Source organism: Danio rerio, chromosome 2 (assembly GCF_049306965.1).
Source record: "Danio rerio strain Tuebingen ecotype United States chromosome 2, GRCz12tu, whole genome shotgun sequence".
Classification (NCBI taxonomy): domain Eukaryota; kingdom Metazoa; phylum Chordata; class Actinopteri; order Cypriniformes; family Danionidae; genus Danio; species Danio rerio.
In genome coordinates this window covers 38,766,524-38,788,068 of record NC_133177.1, presented here as the reverse complement: position 1 = coordinate 38,788,068, position 21,545 = coordinate 38,766,524, and the positions used below count along the sequence as shown (strand labels likewise).

The 21,545-nt window shown below is 34.9% G+C and overlaps 1 protein-coding gene across 17 annotated transcripts in view; it reads right to left on the bottom strand.

Moving 5' to 3' along the window:
- rasal2 (RAS protein activator like 2) overlaps positions 1-21,545 on the bottom strand; it is a 118,897-nt gene that overhangs the window by 39,342 nt on the left and 58,010 nt on the right. For 12 of the 17 annotated variants that reach the window (XM_073927626.1, XM_073927633.1, XM_073927566.1 and 9 more), the window contains 2 exons: positions 17,842-17,969; positions 16,807-16,933 (listed from right to left, as the gene is read on the bottom strand). Coding sequence is in view for 14 of the 17 variants with exons in the window: in XM_073927566.1 (XP_073783667.1) it covers positions 16,807-16,933; positions 17,842-17,969 (255 nt within the window). In the remaining 3 variants the exon portion in view is untranslated. Of the gene's footprint in view, positions 1-5,507; positions 5,668-16,806; positions 16,934-17,841; positions 17,970-21,545 lie in introns of those variants that run through there. The other 5 variants (XM_073927641.1, XM_073927613.1, XM_005171325.4 and 2 more) reach the window with 1 other exon arrangement.

The following is a 21,545-nucleotide window of genomic DNA, read 5'->3' as shown; positions in this document are numbered from 1 at the left end:
ACCCAGCTGGAGGGTAGCATAAAGTATTTAACAAAAGTTTAAAACCTTAAATGAAAGCATTAACACAGTAAACAATGCAAATAATAAAAAACTGTGCTAAATTTGTAACTTTTTGTTTGAAATATTCCGCAATTTGATTTTTAGTTGAGTAATTTTTACCCATAGCACCCTAGCAACATTGATTCAAAAATAATAATAATCTCTCAAAACTATACTAAACCTCTGTAGTTTGAAGAATGCCAGTCCATAGCAAACATTTTCACCATTTGGTATTGCTAAATGGAGAACCAAATAAAGAATCTAATCTGTATAAGACTTTGTGCACCACACCATCCCCCAAAATATTCCAAAACCAAACACACAGGCAGAGGCCGCATGGATAAACCAGCTATTCTCAGTGACTACACTTTCATTTAGTTCCCTTAAATCACAGCCGTTCCATCACACCTAGAATTATCTCCGTCTCTCTCTGCATCTCTCAGCCCATCCATCTCCACTTTATATGCAGCCCAAAGTCAGACTGTCCGTGACTGTCCTCTGTCCCCTGGCGTCAGAGTCACAGGTCTTCTGTCAGCTCCAGCACAGTCTCTCCTTCTCTGCTGCCCTCCAGGCTCAGACTGCCCCTGAAAATCCACTTACTGCATTGATTTGGCCAAGCCCTTCCTCGGATCAATACAGCGCTGGAGATAACAGAGGGGTTAAAATGAACACAGCAAGACCTGAAACAAGCACCCAGGCTGTAATTAGAAGTGATGCGGGTGCTCTGGTGTTGGTGGATAGGAGGGTGGGGGAGGGACAAGAACCGGCGGTTCCTAGTTAGTGCAACGCCACTGAATCGCCTTTTATTGCCTTCTGAGATGGGCAATCAATCTGTGGTAAAATGCCATTTAGAGGGTGTAAATGAATCAATATTGAGCTAAAGATAAAAAAAATGAAACAGTGATTTTGTCTCAGTTATTTTTCTGGAGCCAATCTAACAGAAACCTTAAGCATAAATGCATTTGCATTACTCATTAGGCTTATTCAATCCACTGATACAATGATGAATTATAGGAGAGACAATTCACTTTGAAACAGCATTTATGAGTTGTTGTTTGGTGCATGCATGTGCAAAACCACAGTGATATAGCTGGGACGATCCTTCACTCTAAGGTTGTGTTTGTGTTTTCTTTTTAAAATCAATGTTTTAAAATGAAAACACTCCTCATTCATAGTGGCTTTTTGCTACGTTTTAGAAAATCAATCTCCATACACTCTGTAGAGCCAAAAACACATCATGATACATGACCATTCATGCTCAGTAGGCATTCACATATTTCGCTAGAATCCAGGCATGCAGTCTACTAGTTGTACAGGACTTGACGAATAAGAAAACGATACGCAATAGTGCAAAAGTCTAGGCACAGAGATAGTGGATAGCTGGCACCTACATTTTCAAAAGTTTGTGTCTTATGCTGCATCCCAATTTGCATACTATCCATCCTAAATAGTATTCAAAATCAGAACTAGTATGTCCCAAACCATAATATGTGGAAAAGAGTATGCCAAAGGTACCCGCATGGTTTACTATTTTTTGTTAAAAATTCGAAGTGTAGAAGCGTCCATATTTTAACCTCTAATATTGCTCACAATACATTGCATGTTGGATGTAAAACTCATTAGAACTACAAATGCAGGTGGAATGTGTAAAAAAAACAACAAACATGGTGGACACGCGAGACCAATCGTTAAGTAGAGACTTCTGTAAGGTTGTTTGAATGACTGTTAATCAATATGTAGCCAACTGGAAAAATATTTAAACAGAGTTTTATGTGCTATATTTAACCTGCAAAAACAATGTGAACTTATATCATTCTTTGTTTGGAGTTTTGGCATTAACTTCTGAATGCATAATTACCCAAAGACCTGAGGAGATTTCTCTGCATGAATGACTCGCAAATAGCAGATTATGCTGTTTCTCCAATAAGGTAGGTAATTAAATATGAAAGAAATGAGGATGATGTGTCGAGATGATTGACAGGGGATGTAACTAAGCAAGATAGCGATCTGTTAAAGAGGCAGTATATCCCAAAGCTGTTCTGTTACAGTATATAAGTAGTATATACTTTACCTATACAAAAAAAGTGCATACTATTACGGGGTAGTATAAGTATGTGAATTGGGACGCAGCATTAATCTAACTACACTAAAATGGAAAGTTTCCAAACTAAAACATCTTTCCAAAAATTCTGTTTTAGAAGATGCTTATGTTTAAAACAAAAATGCACTAGTGTAAATGCCACCTATGGTCTGAGACTTTTGGACGTTTTTTCATCCATGAAAGATCAAAAATCATAAAACCTGTTGAGACCAGTGAATGTAATTACATATACAGTTGAAGTCAGAATTATTAGCTCCTCTGAATTATTAGCCTTCCTGTTTATTTTTTCCCCAAACTTTGTTTAACGTAGAGAAGATTTTTTCAACACATTTCTACACATAATAGTTTTAATTACTGATTTCTAATAACTGATTTATTTTATCTTTGCCATGATGACAGTAAATAATATTTTACTAGATATTTTTTCAAGACACTTCTATACAGCTTAAAGTGACATTTAAAGGCTTAACTAGGTTATTAAGGTTAACTAGGCAGGTTAGGGGAATTAGGCAAGTTATTTTATAATGATGGTTTGTTCTGTAGACTTTCGAAAAAATATATAGCTTAAAGCGGCTAATTATTTTGACCTTAAAATAGTGCTTAAATTTTTTTAACTACTTTTATTCAAGTTGAAATAAAATAAATGCTTTCTCCAGAAGGAAAAATATTCAGACATATTGTGAAAATTTTCTTGTTCTGTTAAACATAATTGGGGGGAGGGGGGGGGGATAAGAATAAGAATGTAAAAGAGGATCAAGATACAACCAAAAAAAAAAAGTACTAGGCCAAAACTGTCTGAAACAACATCTTGTTGTTGTAGAGTTCTGCTCAAGTATGAGCCTTGATCATTACTCATTATCCCAACATGACCACAAAAACAAGACCTTACAGGACCCTTCTTTAACTTTATCAATACTACATGCCTGAACACAGTATGAAATACTCCAAAAGACTGTTTGTCAGGGCTCACCACACCATCACAGAAAAGATGAAGATACCTGATATGAAATGTGCTGGCTGAACATTAATTATTTATATTTAGTGGAACAGCAGGGGCAACAGCAAAGCTGAGTAAAGCTCCACACTTCCGCCACACGTAACTGCAGCACTTCCTCTGCATCATAATGCTAAGAAATGATAAGCTATGGGAAAATCCTGCACGAAAACCACTGCAATAATAAAAAAACAGTGAGGTTTTAAATGCACACTGACCGGACAGGATTTACTCAAACACTTATTATCCATCTGCCTGCTATCCCAATGATTTTTTTTTTCTTTTCAGTCAGATATCCAAGAGCATTTTATGAGGGGTTATATTTCTTTTTATTGCTTTTTTTTAACGACACTTCAAAGTTCTATTTGTGGTGCTAAACCACATTAACAGATTGATGGCGCTACAACACACTTCCAGAAGTGTTTGCTGACTAAGCCAGCAACTTGTCTTTTTTTCCTTTGCCTTGTCTTGCCATTTCTGTTCAGGTTGGTGCAATTCTTAAATACCGCTGCTCTTAAAAATCGGTTATCTAATGAAACAAGTGCAAACAGAAGCACAATAGTGTATCTATTCTCTTCCTTTCCTGATGACAGGACCTCAGCCACTATTTGCTTTTCCATCTCTCTGTTTTTTGTGTGATTCTAAATGTCTGGAATGCACTGATGTCACAACACTAAGCTGTGAAACTGGAGACTCACAAAACGTCTTCATTTGTACATTCAGCAGACAGGTGTGGTGTACTACGTTAAGTTCCTAGTAACTCACAGGCCTTGTTGTTTTGGTCTGACACCTCTGAATATACAGTTCTAACAGGTTTGATCCAAAAAAGCGATAATCCATGGGCAGGTAATTCAAGTTAAATATCAGAAATTAAAGAGTACTCTGGTTCAAACAAGGGGTATAGCATCCTTAAACACTTGATGCTTTTCAAGCTATCCTGAGTCACAAAGCCAGTTTCAGGCATCAGTTACAGCATAAAATCTTGTCAGACAGGAGTGAGACAGGAATAAAAGAAAGAAGAAAAAAAAGACTAAACAATTCCAAGCAGTTTATATATTTTCCATGACAAATCGACCAATTTCAATATGTTTAGGAATCTTAAATCCTGAGGGAGTTTGAATTCTATTTATAATCGAAAACTCATGACAATGGCACTCAAGGCTTTTCTTTTTGGCATAAAAAAATGGAAGGTCCCTTTTCTGCATTCTTTGAAATGCCTTATGACTTTTAATACATTTGATGCTGGTTCGCTTGATGTGTATCTGTTCTTTTTATGGTAACGTCTTATGAATTCATATTCTGCGTTTGGTTTTTTAACTTTAAGTTTAAACTATATCAAATCATTTGGATTTTTTCTAACAAGAAAAAGCACCAAAAATTTAATTTTAACCTATCAACAAAAATGCAATAATTATTGTAATATTCATGATTCAGTACTGTGATTCGTGTTATGGAAGAGACCCTCTGCCAATTAGTATACGAGTAATAGTATATATGACAATAAAAGGGCAAATAAAAAATTACAGCAGCAGCGGACGCAATGGCCGTTAATGAAGGATAGAGGTGCAGGCAAGCGGAAGAATCGATACTTACTTGAACTAAATGCTTAAGGCACGATGACAACGAGCCATTGTTAATCCAAATTAGTCTTTAATCTAAGAGGACAAAGGAAAACGTCCACTTTTAAAACCAGCTCCCTGAAAAAATAATGAATAAAATATCGCAAAGAATATCAACAGTGCTTCCGAGTTGCTTGTTCTTTTAAAGTTATATCACAATTCGTTCATTTTCATAAACACTACTAATTCACAAACTTTAAACATAACAAATCGCTAAGAAGGCACAGTGTTAAAACAAGACAATTAACAAACGACTAGTAAATTCCGAATGATTCAATCAGTGAACCGACTCAAAAGAGTCACTCGCTCAGGATTCAGACTCATTCCCAGTCACCACAAAGAACCGACTCACAATTTGGGAATTGAACTACACTCATTTTAAACAGTAGACTGCATTTTAACAGGTTAATAAAAACAACATAAGAACATGTTCATAAAGCGTGCACGCCATGAAATGATAAAAAAACACGTATCGGTTCCCAAAACGTAAACCGAGTCGTTAAAACATGAAGCAGTTCAGACAACTGTTGAATACGCGCTACATGTGAAGTCGTTTTAGAAAACAACAAGAAGGAGAATTCGAATTAAAATTGTAAGCTCGAAGTAATCGAGGAAACAAATAGCCATAGAAGTAAAACAAAGGATCCAATATGTGGCGGCAGCGAAACTATCAATGCAAACTCTCACAACTGAACTGACTGCCGTGTGGCTCCACTACCACTCAACATAAAGTGATACGGAAGACAAAACATACCTATGAAATCCATGGCCAATATCGATCTCCAAATCAGTTATAGTCACATCTCTCCGCGAAAATAAAAAGAAACAATCCCAAATAGCAGATGAGCTGAGCCGGTGTTTGGTGAGTAAAGTCTCTCACACCCCCTTCCGTCAGTCGATACACTGAGGAATGCAGTAAAGCCAGAGCTCGATCCAGTCAAACCCACTCCGCTTTTCACCCTGTTCATTTACTGAAAAGAGCACAACAATGCCTGTCCCATACGAGGATGGATCATTAATACGTAGACAACTAAAAACGGTCTGTCTTAAGGCAGGTGAATAGGGTTAATAATAATGATGATTATAATTCTCGCCATAATTTAAATTAATTGATTACATTAACATAAATTTAAAAAATTAACAAGTCTATAAAAGATTTTATTTTAATATACAGATGATGCATTAATTAAATGTGTTAATTTGCATACATTATGACCCAAAAACAGAATATGGAACAATTTTATTTTTGAACAATTCAGTCTATGGTCATAGGGGGTTTGGGCATCTCTTTTTCATGCCATATTTAAAAAAAAATACTGGGAAATACCCAGGGGAAATCTACATTTTTAAATAAAATATTCAGGCAAATTATATACATACAATTTTTTTAAATAAAAGCTTAAAATCTCTAAATTGACAAATAAATTTTTTATAGCATTCCTCGCCTTACAACATAACATTTGAATATCCTTATTTATAATTTAAAAATAAACATTTTACATATACATATCACATCTACATCTAGAAATAATAATTTTACATATAAATAAATGTGATTCTTCCTTAAGGGTGACAGTCTAAAAGATCTAATAATGAAGTAATGAATGTTAATAAAGCATTGATTAAAGAAATATAAATAAATGGCTGTGGTATTGTGTTTCACTGAAGTGAAACTCTGAAGTAAGACATTACACCTGTTAAATGCGTGAGAAAGGACAGGAAGCCCTCTGTGGCGCAGAACAATATAGTGGTATGAATGGGGGAAGTGAAGCAGCTGGATGTATAACTAAACTCTTAATTTTCAGAGCAATAGCATTGTGTTAAATGCCATTTCATACTGTAGTTGTATTCAAAGCAAGTAAATGAATCAACATAGCATAACTAAACCTGAATAAAAAATAAATAAATAAACTTGGGTTCCATGCAAATTAATGTGTTTGCAAATTTAAAATGCTCTCATTTTGAGGTAAATTATCCAGTTAATTAGATTAAATAATGTCTATTTATCCTAAAATTTTTGTTAAAGCTACATATTACAGTAGCTTACACAGTCAGTTGCATCACAGTAACAAGTTTGGCAGGGAAACATTTGCAATTTGAATCTCTCAGCATGCCAAAGTCAAGCAATATGGTCACTGACACAGTTGCTGACCATTTCAGATCAAATTTCGCAAATCTTCAGTTATCTGATGTTGGTTTCCCCCCTAAATTCTAATAATTAGGCATATGAAAATTGCAAAAACATGCAGAACTCCAATGTTAAAGAATTCATAGTAGTTAATTTGTCACCCACACATCCAAGCTGCTAAATTACTGAATCACAAACTATTTTCTAAATGATTGAACATTAATAAATGCGAGACACTTACTCTGAGATGCACAGATTGCTTTCTAGCTCACTGGACAAGCTTTAATAGGGGTCAAAACAACTGCCCATGAAGCCTATAATATATTTGGAGCTAATTTACAGGGATGTCTATGAGATGCAGGAATATTAATTTGAGATTGACATATCTGAATTTCAGTGGTCTAGGTTATCTGAAAGATAAAACATTCTGGAAAGTCCAGTATAGGCAACAATGTTTTGAAATCTAAGCAGTTTTGCTATTACACAATACATACTTATCAAAAATGTACAAAACATGCATAAAATGCCATGATTTAAACAAAACAGTTGCTGGGTTTCCATCACACTGTGCTGATGCTCATTTTGAAGAAATTTTATAAATAAATGAGTGTTGGAAATACTTTGTTTTACGATGAAAGAGTTAATGTGAATAAAGGGAGATAGAAACAGATTTGCTGAATAAACTCCAGGGTTTCTGTAGGTTTCACCAAGTCCAAACTAAGACTTGAAGACATTTTTAGCACCATTATGAATGAAATTTTAGACTTATACAGGGCTAAACACTACAGATTTGTTTTGAATATCGTAAATGGAAAGGATTTTCACTTGGCCTATCAGAAAATAATTAAAATTTAATACATTGAATAATGCAATTAATAATTATAATTTAATAATAAGGTTAATATCTTCAGCACGTCAGTATCCTACATGAAACACGTTTAAATAAACTTCAGGATGATAATTAAACCTGTAAATAGAGGTAAAATAATTTTTTTTTAAATAAAAAGTTAAAAGTTTGATTGAGATGGATTGTTGGTGATTGGTGTTGGACAGATTAATTGGCTTTACATGAACAAGGCCTGTTTTAAGACCTGTTAAAAAAAATTTAAGACCTACAAGACAATATTTCAGTAGATTTAAGTCTTTTTAAGGCCTTAAATTTAGTTTTTAAAAATTAAGACACTGTAAGACTTTTTAAGACCCTGCAGCCACCGTGAATTCTGATGTAACAAACATTACACAAACGTAACCTTGTTTACTGTTAGTTGTAACAGTAGTTGTAACCCTAAAAGCAGAAAAAGCCAATTTTGCCATTACACACTTTACGAAAATGTTTCTAGTCTACAATGTACAAAATATGCATTAATGCAACAAAACAGCTGCTGGGTTTCCATCACCAATCAAATTAATTCCTATAAAATGTACTGAGAAAATCAGTGTGAGTGCAGATACACCTATAATGGCCATCCAGATAAATCTGATGCATAATCTTTAATGTTATTTCTTTTCCCAAATAGTAAAGTATTAATATTAAGGACTGGTATATCATTTTCTTGCCCTAAATATGCCAGGAAGTTCTTTTGATTTCTCTAGCCCTACATGTAAATTGTGAGGACGGCATGCCTCATGACACTACTCATTGAACAATTTTCATCCTTTTTATGAGTTTCTATAAAATAACGAAATGTGCTGCACAGAAACCCTAGGGGTGGAAGAAACAGACTTGGGGAAAAATATTAGTCTGTACAGCTGACTCATCTTCCTCGATGGTATAAATAGCAAAATCAATTGGGCATATTCTGTAGTGCAACAAAAGAATAAGATGCATTTCATCTACAAAAAGAGATACCCATTATTCTATTTTAGTGCCTGTTAAATGCTTCATTACATCTAACACAGAGGTTAAAGAGAACATGGTGTTATTATTTTCAATATTGAATTTGAAAGGGATAGTTCATATAGCCAAGAAAATTCTGTCATCTTTTACTGACCCCTCATTAAATTCCAAATCGATGTGTCTACATATGGTATATGTAGACATCTGGAAAGAAAATGATTTTGTTGTGCATACTAGCTACATTGCTGCTTGACATTGGAAAATCTTTGCAATAATTTGTTATTCTGCGATAAATATTGTGATATTAATTTCACCAGATGAATTGAATATCTCCATTTCACAAAGAATTATTCATTTTTGACTGATTGAGATTATTCTGTAGACAAAGTGCATCTGCATTAAATATAATAAACCATCTACAAGCATTGATACAATTAAAAAAAGATACAATTGAAATAAACAGTATTTTATTGTTTTCCAGTGATAACTTACAATCAATAGAATTTCTTATGCCTCAGTGGTTTTAAAACCATTATATACTCTTAATAAATATGAAAATATAAATTATACTACAGACTCAACATTGCATATCCTGCGATGTGACTATTGTGAATAAACACACTGCTATATCGATGTTGAAACGATACATTGTGCAGCCCTAGGGCATTAAACAACATTAAATGAGGTTTAATGTTGTTTTAAACAAAACTGTTTAACCTTTCTTTAAAATATCAACTTTTGAGTTGTGGATTTTCATTTACCTCAAGATTTGATTAGATTCAGTTAAACTATGATTCAAAAGTTAATGATTTTATTAAGAAATTAATCCTTGATGCATCTTTTCCACCAATTCTACACTGTAAAACCCAACAGTCAACTCAAAATTGACAGAGTTAATTCTACTCATTTGAAAAGAGTTTTGAACTCAGTGTTAAAGGTAATGAGTTCATTAAATACCTGATTAATTTAACTTAAATAAGTTCACAGTACTCATTTAGATTAGTTTAACTCAAACGGTTTGAGTTGCCTTAACTTATTGGGTTTTACAATACACAGTTGGTTTAAGTTCACTTCATTTATTGGATTTTACTATGCTCAAATTGCTTTGTTTACTCCAATGGATTACGTTCACAGTACTCTTTAGGATTAGTCTTTGAACTTAAATGGTTTTTTGCATCAGTTTCCTCAAATTGTTTGAGTTACCTTAACTTTTTGGGTTTTACAGTGCATAATAATTACTCTATTAACCACAGTAGTTATTTTTCTTATTTTTTCAAGCGCTGAGGTGCAACTATTACGGTTATTATTATTATTCTTACATCTTCTTCTGCTGCTCTTAGTTTGAAAACCTGTTGTTTTGAACTCTCCATAAATCGTTAGCCCCATTTCCACCAAATTTGGCTCAGAACATGTTGCAAAAAAGTTATAAAATTTTCCAGTTGCTTTGTGAATTGTTGCTGTACATGTTTATGATGTGGCTACGGGGCTGCTTGGCCCTGATAATTGCTACTTTATTTTCTTCTTATCTTTGTTTAGATCAAATATGCAAATAGAAAAAAATCTATTTACCAAGTATTAAATAAGTAAATAAATAAAATGATCAACATTTATTTAGAATAATACATTGATATTTACCTTAAATACACAAATTATTATTAAAGCCATTAAAGATATTAAGTCAAGATGAGTGCATGGTTTCTTTTTATGTTTCTTGATTAAATGTGGTAAGCAGCACAATTTTATATACTATTGCATGGATTAAATGTTACTTAAAAAAACAGCATAGAAAAAGCTTTTTAATCGATTTGTATGTTTTTGAGAGTAAAAGCCACACAAATGTCATAAGTGGACCTCAGACAGCAGAGTAAAACATTAAAAAAGCCAGTTCATGACCCTTTTAGAACAGATCATAAAATAATAGTGCATCTGACCAATACCAAGTCCAATACACTGCTTAAGAGCTGAAATCATTTTTGAACTTGAATTTCGCTTTGTCACATCAATCAACACAAGCATGTGAAGAAAAGCCAACATCACAATCCAAACATACTGTAGCTACTAGTACATAAATATCTCTGTTTGCTATGCAAGAGAATCCCATTGCCTTGACAACTGTGAGAAAGACAGAGCAGAAGCTTCTGTAAGTGACATGTCTTCATGTCATTCATTCAAAAAAATAAAAAGGTATCATTCACACATCAAAACCACCCAAACTACATATCATCTCACTAAATGTTTGTCGTCGTGAATTGAACGACCTCCAGAGACTCAACCCGTTCTGAATGGCCATAGAAATCCAGGACTTTCCCCTCAGCGCTCAGGCTGCCGAGTGTCTCATTGTCAAACAGACGAGAACATTAACATATAAATAACCCTCTCCGAATCGGTGGCGGTGCAGCTTAGGAGGGTCTGGAGAATGAATGACTCTCTTAGTCACAGAGATTTGTGCATTTCTCTGACCGCTGCCTTTAGCAACGAGCCCACTGGGTCAGTATCCGCACCCCCGCACGTAGTGGCACTGAATGAGAGACCAGTCAGAGGGCAACTTCAGTTATTGCCCCCCTAAGGCCTGTGAGGTAAGGCAACGCTGTTCAGAGAGGCAGAGAGAAAACACTGACAACTGGGACTTTTTTTTTGTTTGGACTTGCATTCCTCAATACTCCTTCTCAAACAAGCACGCTCGGCCCACAGAGGTCAAATGTACCCAAGTGTACTGAAGCAACTCAATCGTTATGAGAAAACAATATGGGTGTTTGGAGAATAGAACAAGACGGAAATGATAAAAGTGGGAGAAATGGGGTGTGAATCACACTGCGTCGTTGCCAGCCACTGCAAATTCCCCTTAATCCAATTTCAAAACAATTTGTACTATGAAAGTTCTGGATAGGGAGCGTCCGGCTGACTCAGCTTAATGTTAAAGAAACATTTACCCAAAAAGTAGCATTTTTTCATCATTTACTGATCCAATATTCTCCAATTTCGAATCCTTCCGATTTAGCTGCCTATGGGAGAAATGACTAGGAATAATTAATGGCAGAAAACACTAAAACTACTTGCTCTGCAAACAAGTGTGTTTATGACTCTACATAAAATTAGAATAATATGATAAGAAAATATCCGTGTGCAACATCAAGCAGCATAGCGAGTCACTTTTAACATCTAAAAATCAGTGGAAGTGAATGAAACTGGAAGTCTCGAGCCAAAAACTATTTCAATGGCTGAATCTGTTTATACGTGAAGAATAAGGTCATAAGGTCAATTTCATGAGGTTCCTATTACAGCATTGATGTTGAAATGTAATTAAAATACAATCAGTTAAATAGACTTAAGCATTTATTTGGTTGTTCAAGTGTAAAATGAGATGAAAGACTCATTTAAACATGCGTTTAAATGCAGGCACTGTCATTAGCTGCAGGCTAGCGCAGAAATTCCTTTGAAAATACTGATATAAAATTAATTTCTATATTTTAAAGACATGGCGTGGAAAAATATAATTTAATGTGGTGCTTCTCGATTGGTCTGACTGAAATTAAAAGTGTGTGTGCATATGCCCCATTAAGCTGTGAACAATTTTTCATTGCATGATAGAGCATGGCTCACTTTTGGGGGCTTTTCCGGTGCGTTTTAAAGTGAAAACCACCTGGTACCACCTCAAGTGAGGTTACAAGCGAGAAGTACCAGAATGTAATATATACACACTGCTGATCACCAATTACAGTCTGAAAGAATTATCACTTACAGAGTCACTATCAGCATGAAACAGACCAGGCGGTTTGTGTCAAGCATTTGTTTATGTTGTGTTTACAATGATTCCAAGGCTGTTGAGGTGGCACAACTAATTCCTAGTCACTGTAAGCGGTGCTAAACTGCAGTGGAAATCCAAGCTGAAATGAAGCAAGCAGAGCCATGCCGATCATTACTGTATTGCACAATGAAAAAGAGGTAAAATAACCAAGTGCTCTTTTGGATCCTTCTGATGAACTAAAATTTTCTTTAAAATATCTAATTTTGAGTTTACCAGCCTGATTTCACAAGCAAATGTACCTAATTTACGTTAGTAGCTAATTCGTACAAATTTTTATGACTTTGAATTTGTCCCCAAGTTTCTCAGAAGCAGAACTCACCCTAGTTAAATAAAAAATAAGAGCTCAGTGAATAGGAGAGTACAACTAGAGCTGGGCGATTTAGCAATAAAAAAAAAAATCGAGGTTTTTTATAAAGTTTGACCGATTCACGATTTCGATTGTGTCTAATATAAAATAATATATTTAATCTATTTTTCTTTTTCCCCCTTTTAAATCCCGATCATTTGATGCGTTTTGCGCCACTCTCTGTATTATGCTGCCTGATCTGTCTGGTTTTCAACTAGGTCCACTAAATGACGTCATGGGGGCGGGTACTTTCATTTTCACTGCTACAGTCCTTCACTTCTACTCTTGTTCAAACCAAAAGATCGGCACGGTTTTTCACACGGCAGGCTTTTACGTCCTTCATACATGTTGAGATCAAGTTTATCGACTTGATGAGGCAATATGTCTTGACAATCCACACAGACGTGCAACAAGTAAAATTCTACATGACTTCACGCTTTAACAGGCAGTCAAGCAGGTCGCACATCAGAAGCGCCGCGACACGGCGCGTACATGACAGTTTAAACTATCACACACCAAATGCGCACATTCCCATGATATTTAACATGAAACTAATCAGATGGCGCTCTGTGGGCTGGCTGAAATGAGAACTGCTTCGTGAATCGTGGCTGGGCGGTGCCGGTGTGTGTATAGAAACCTGTTTAGAATTCTAAAATCCATGGCGCTGCGTGGTGCTATGCGGCGCGGCGCCGAGAGGCGCTTCTGGTGTGCTTCCTGCTTCATAGAGTGAACCAAAGCGCATTAGTGCCATTGTAATGTATTAAATATATATATTTTTTAAAAATCGCGATTTCTCGATTTGATTCAAAATTAAATCGTCTTAAAACGTAAATTCGAATTAATCGAAAAAAATCGGAAAAGTCGCCCAGCCCTAAGTACAACAAATATTTTTTTACAACCCCATTTGCTAAAATAATATAAGAAAAACTCCAGGATGGTGTTATGGAGACATTCAGAAAAAGAAAAAATATATATTTTAAGACTGATAACGGCAGCCAGAGGAGAGAATAATATTTTTACTCTCAGCCCCACAGACGCTCCATTATGCCTCATTCACACTACAAGTGACTCGCAGCAGGAAAGCGACAAGCGACCATTTCAACGGAGATCAAGCGACTTCCGGCAACCTCTGTCTACGTGAGCAACAGCGACCATTGACAACAAGGTGGGAGTGATGAGCTACAAAAACTGAGAATCCTTAAATCTTATGCAAATGAAGAGCTACTTTCTTAAGCATCAGCCAATAGGAGCACCAGTAGAGCTCATGTGATTCTTTCGCAGTTCGCTCAGTGGCCGGTTGTATTCGTGCTGTATATACCTACACAGACCTGTTTGATGCAGGTCACCACCCAGAGCAACAGGCAGCTACAAAGTCACTGCTAGTCTGAAAGAGGCATTGGAAATACCACGCATAAGCTGTCATTCGTTTTTTGTAATTTGACGCAACGATGATATAAAATACATTCATAAATGCATATAAACGTACAAACGTCTTTTAAAAGTCAGAACAGTCTTGTAAAAAGGGTCCATTGGGGAATGAGCAAATCATACTGAAATGTACAAATAAGTTTGCACAAAATACATACAAACTATAGCCACTAAATGAAAAAGTTACAAATTAGATTGGGATTGAGACTGCATTGGTTTCACACAACAAAAAGTCAAACTCTTTGCAACAACATTAGCTTTGAGATTTCTCTCATCATTTTTTTTTTGGTCCATGCAATGAACATCAATGGAACCAGTGTTGTTTTGGAACCCACCGACTTGCACACTGTATTCATTGCTATTCATCAAAACATCTTATTTTGCGTTAGAACAGAGAAGTCATACAGGTTTTAAACAACATGTGGTCAATACCACAACAATGACGCCATGTGTATCATGCAAAGAATTATGCATTTGATTTGATACAAATGATCTTTGTTTTGCGGAATATTCTGCCGATTTAAGCATGCATATTTTCGCCCCCGAAATGTTTTTCTAAGCCCAGCCTGCAGTGTTCCCTTTTAAATCCGCCGCTTTGTTGTCCTGATCCCCCCGTGCTCACAGCAGTGTATTCAGAGTAATGGCCCTGGTGTTACAGATGCACCTACTGACGTGATTTCATTCATGATTCACCTCATGCACTGCCTGCTAGCGCGCAAATCCGTGCCTATAAGCTGCAGTGAGAGCGAGCCTGCTTAACAACATCTTAAAGCTACAGGCTGAAAGAGTGCCATCTGATCCCCAGTAAAAGCTTCATCTTTGAAACATAAGAGCCACATCATAATGCCTGTGTCAGAAAACTGTCAGATGGTGTTTGAATCAGCATTTCCACACCTTTTCACCAATGACATTTCTAAGTGTTATCGCATAAAGGTTAAAATATTTTAAATGGATTACAAAAAGGTTGTTTATAGCTTACAAAATGTATGCCAACAACATGACAACTGAACAACTGGAATAAAACCAATGTAATTATTGGGCTAAATAAATGCTTAGTTCAATAATCATCTTGATTTGACATTTGATGACTGAATTATCAGGTGTGGGTTGGAGAATATTGTAATATTTGCTTTATTCTAGTATCTTTATATCTTTTAGTCTAATACAATTAAGTATCAAGTAAAAAGCAACAAAAAAAAAAAAAAAGAGACAACTCGTAATAATAACAAATGTTTGCACAAATAAGAATTCTTTCATCAATTATTATGAACTCTTCTGAAGCTATAGTATTTTGTTAGTATTGTTTTTAATGCTACAGTAAATTTTAATATAACACTGATTAAAAACCTAATATATTTTTTATTTGCCAAAATATTTTACAGTGATATTAAATAACAATTATTAACAGCATTGATTTATTTTCCATCCTACATTTGACCAAAACCAAATATTTAAACAACTGTATATAATTTCTTTATCAAATTTACAAATTAATTATATATAATAATAAAAAAAGTTCCTGTCAGTTTTTGGGAGAACAATGAAGATTGAAAATATGAAAGAATCTTTATTTGCTAAAACTATTTAATAGTTTTTAAATTTATTAATAATTATTAAATTATTAAAACTTGATGTTTAATAAACTGTTAGATGCAAACTAAATGCAAAAATGGTTGTTACAATTAGATTTTAAATAAATAAATAAATACTTATCAAAATCCTCTAATATATTTAGGTTTTTCATGGAAGCCCCTTGAATAAAACTATATTTAATAAGGCTGTATGATATTGGAAAAATCTGATAGTGATATTTTATTTTTCGGTGATAAATATTACGACATGAATAGAGATTTCACAAGATGAATAGCTCTAATTGGCAGTTGTCTGGCTAGTCTAACAGTATTCAGGTACAGTAATATCAAATTCTTTGCATTGTCGCGTTTCTAGTCTAAAATATCGAAACAATTCTTAAATCAAGTAAAAATAATGTATTTTTTTCACCTTTAGAAGAAATAACTCAAATTAAGAGGTTTTTTTCATAAAACAAGCACAATGATCTTGTTTAGTGATCTTAAAAAATTATATATATTGTTTTCACTTTGAAATAGATATTTGGACTAGAAACAAGACAAAAATTCTGAAGTAAGAAATACTTTTTTTTTTTTGTATAAATTCTGTTTAAAACTTTTTAAACATCATAATTTTCTGTGCCCAAACGTTTTAAAACCTTTTGAAATGCTCAGTCATAAGCCTTAAAAAACCATGGAAATTATAAATCTTCTCTCTTTTATGGTTAAACTGCAGTGACTCTAGAAATAGCTCCTTGTCAACTATAATTCAACATTGCAGATCTTGCCAAGTGACTATTATGGATGTGCACATTGCGATATAAACGCTAAAACAATATATTGTGCATGCCTAAAATCAAATGCTTAAATGTAAGGTTGATCTGCATTAAAGAGCATAAACAGTGCAGTTCCTCCATCATAACAGCAATACTTGCTCTTACCTATCATGGAGGCTCCCTCTGGTGGGAAGTCTGGGAACGGTCCTTCAGAAGGCACACTGACTGTCCGCCTCAAACTGCGGCCCTTCGAAGAGGATGCTGAGGGGCTTTCATGCACCTCTGACGGCATCTGGGAACAGATCAAAGGTCAGAGGATTGAGGTCAGAGGGGTACACATTCAAACAGCAGGCCAGAAAAGGAGGCATTTTCTGGCATTGCTACTAATTAACTAACCGTTTAAATGAATCTAAAAGCAAAGTGTCAATCACAGTCTATTTCAATACATTAAAAGAATCGATTATTTGCTTTCATAACCTCAAGGTGAAATCGGTTGGCCTACACAGTGAGAGGGATGTGCTGGAATTCAGTGCAGAAGAGGACAAACCATTTAACTGGCCAAAAATGAGGCATTTTCACTACCAAGACTGATTTGGATGGGACTAGTTATACCTACAGAGATAAAGTCAGTTTATAATCAGCTGATAAGTGTAAGTCTTATTTGTTTTATTAGGTTATTTGTTTTATGAGGTGTAAATGTTCTTCTGTGTCGAGTTTCTTCACTGCTGTTTTGCTTTTCCTGAACACTTCCGGGATGTACAAGTGGCTCAAACTCGCTCATTTTGAGCCAGGAACCGGCGGACGTGCAAAAATTTAACTATGAGGTAAACACAAAACAAAACTTTCCATCCGGAGCTCCTTCACGGGACTCCACACTTGTAAACAATCGCTCCATCAGGCTCGCACCATTCACGCATTCAACAGTTCAAAATATTAATGCTATTAATTCTATACATAACTGGAAAAAACACAATGGACCCCTAAAAAAAAAACGTCATTTTTAAAAATTTGGAAAGCATTTTTTCATATCAGTTATAAAATCAACAATAAATCAGTTCCAAACCAATAAACTTCATCCACAAGCGACACATTTAAACCCTCAAAAAGGGTGAAATGTCCAACAAAGCACCAACATCATCTGTGTGTCTTCCTCCTGAGATGGAGGAAGAGTGAAGAATGATGGGATAAAAGCGTTCTTACCTCTTCCTCCTTGTTGAGCAGGATGAGCTGGCTATCAGTCAGGATGCAGTATTTCCTCTCCCAAACGCAGGGCTCGGTGAAAGGCGACTGTCCGCAGGAGAAGTGGTGACTGGCGGGACCCTTCACATCTGTGCACACGGGACAGAAAAGACACCTAAGAATAGGTTGCCACTAATGAGGACCACCACAAATACAGACCCTCTTCATATTGGCGCTTTTCCTTCAGGCTCAAACTTCAGGACTAAGTGCAGCTTTTAATTGGACTACATTTTCCTTCACATCTCGCAGAAATAGACACGGGCCCTCAGAGAGGAACTAGCTAGCTCCTCTTCTTTATTTAATCACCAGTTCGCTACACCAAAATAGACGGCAGACAATGATGCCGTTCAGAAGAAAATGAGTCACGCAGGACTCATTAAACACTGCTGTTTGCAGTTTCTCCATCACCAGAAGCAATTGCACAAACAATAAGTTTTCAAAATACACTCATACGGTCATTTTTGGACTAACAGTGCTGCCTGAAAAATCATTATTCTGCTTAAAAGTTTGGGGTTGGATTTTTAAAAATATCAATACTTTTAAAAAGTACATTTATATAATAAATATTGCAATATATATTGCAGTAAAACAAAATATATTGCAATGTCAAATGTTTTCCAATATTGTGCAGCCCTATTATATTCATTTAATGATTTTCCATTTTAATGTTTTGAAAAGCAAAGTATTGCATTGATGACTGAGCTTAATGTTTTTAAGTCGTTTCTAACTTGAGTTCTTCTAAAACCTTCTAATCTCAGTACTTCAGGATTCTGCAGGGACAGTGTGTTTGTGTTATATGTATCTGTATGTTTATGTTATGTTTGTGATGTCTGATATCCATATATGACATGTAGTCCATACAGTTCTTATAAAAGGGTCAATATTAGAAGGTCTGAACTTGTTTGATCGCAATAAGTGATATTAATATATTAATAAGTGACACTTAGAAGTCTTGAAATAACTTGTTACACAAAAACATCCAGCATGTGCTTAGTGTCACTGGACCTGATATAAACTTTTAATAACATAACACAGACAGATAATCTCTACTGATCACACACACAGACACACACACACAGACACACACACACACACACACACACACACACACACATTTGATTCATTTTATTTGGAATGACTAATACTATTAAAACAACACAGCATCCAAATAATCGTAAAGAGCCCATAATGTTTCACAATAAAAGCAGCATGCAACCATTGATGATCTTTTGCGTGGCACTAGACACTCAATCCACTCTACGTGCAGTATTAAGCAAATGGATTAAGGATAGAGATGGCATCGTCTTCTCCACACATGAAGACTGCCTATTATTGCAGATACAGAACAATACTTTGCAATTTGTTTAGAGTTTTTTTTACTGAGTCCGGCAATTTGTAGTCCTCACACACACACACACACACACACACACACACACGCACACACACACACACACACACACACACACACACACACACACACACGCGCACGCACACGCACACACACGCACACGCACGCACACGCACGCACACACACACGCACGCACACACACACACACACACACACACACACACTCGCGTTCATATATATATATATATATATTATATTATATTATATTATATGATTGATGGGCTTTTCTCAGAACATATGCCATTAGACATTCACATTAGACACTCAAAATCCTGGAGGGACTGTAAAATGATGAGGTGCTGGTTAAGAAAAAATTATGTAAATTATAAGACACATTATGCTTAAAACACTTGCTGAAAATCTTAACTAAACATTTTACTACCATATATATTTTGCCGAAAAAAAAAATAAAGAATGCTAAATTGTATTTATTTTGAAAAAATTGAATAGACACCCTCCTTTAAAATGTTGTTGTCTTAAGTATGTATGCTATTTCCACTCAAGAAACTCACCTATGACATATCAAAAGTCAGATGACTTTTGGAAGCTATGGACACCTTTTTGGCATTACATTAGTATTTTATCTTGATTTTCCATTCTATGGTGTTTGTTTTAGCTCTTAGCCTGACTGTATTATCCTGTTTACTTCTTTGTAAATTTTCCATTTTTTTCCTACTCTATAGTTAAGACTGTATTTGTGCTGATGTATTAAAATAACCGATGATTAATAAAAAATAAAAACATTGAATAGACTGTTAAAAGCGGTTTATATAGAGCATGTAAGTTATGTAAATGCAAAATGTAGTGCATTTATCAAAACGGATTAATTGTGTAAATAGTGGCACCACTATATTTTCTGCAAACAGTTTCTTTTAATTACACTTAACAGCACTATTACATTATTGGTAGATTTAATTACAACCAAAAATTATCTTGACCTCATATTCAATAACTGAAACAAAGCTGACATTAAAATGTATTGATATTGAATTTACACTAAGATTATCTCTAAAAGAATATTTTTCAATTTATTTATTTCAAAATGTCATGCTAAACCATGTGTGATGACGAAAGTGCATTATGAGTTACAATGTTGAGTCTACTTTAGAAGAGCAGTAATTTAAAAGTAGGCTGTTCTACACACAGACACCTGTAGAGGGCAGCGTTAAACTAGTTTACAACATTACTCATGCTTTTCATCAAATCTACCTCTTTTAAAGGGGTAGTTCACCCAAATCTGAAAATCTGTAATCAATAACTCAACATTCACTTGTTCCAAACGGTTTGACTTTCTTTCCTCTTCTGAACAAAGAAATATGGAAACCAGTAACCATTGACTTCTATAGTAACAAAAAAAAAAAAAAAAATATATATATATATATATATATATATATATATATATATATATATATATATATATATATTATGCAAGTCATTAGTTACCGGTTTTCAGCATTCTTCAAAATATTTTCATTTTAATAACTGAAAAAAAAATTCTTTATTCAGTTGAACAAACGAAGATATATTAAAGCCCACTGGAAACCTGTAACAATTGACTTCCAAAGTAGGAAAAAGCAAATACTATGGAATACAACGGTTATCGGTTTTCAGCACACTTTTAAATATTCAGTATTATCTTTATTTAGTTGAACACAAGGAGATATTTTGAAGACCACAGGATACCTGTAACCATTGACTTCCACAGCAGGAAAAAACAAATACTATGGAAGCCATTGGTTACAGTTTTTCAGCGTTCTTCAAAATGTCTTCTGTTGCGTTTGAATGAATAAAGAAACTCATATAAAGCTTTTAAACTATTTGAGGATGAGTAAATGTGTAAATTTTCAGTTTTGGGTGAACTAACCCTTTAAAAGCACTCAATTTTTAATGATGTGATTTTTAAGAGAACAAACAAACAAACAAACAAACAAACAAACAAACATCTGCATTTTATAATTTTTTTTACAATTAGATGCTTTCTCAGTTTCAACTCATTTCTAGAAAAGTACAAGAAAAATGCATTTTGGGAACAGTCACATTTCAGATACTGACAATTGGAAATACTTTGTCAGATTGCATTCCGAGCAAAAAGCCTTACGATTCCCCCTTGTCTATTAATTGATCATTTAGACCTCCATCAGTCAGTTGTGAGTGACGGGTCTGCTGTGCGCTTGACCAGAGTGAGACTCAGAAAAAGCTGCAGGTCAGGGGTCGGGGATCAGAGGTCAGTCCGCCCCTCATGTCACTCCCAATCAGA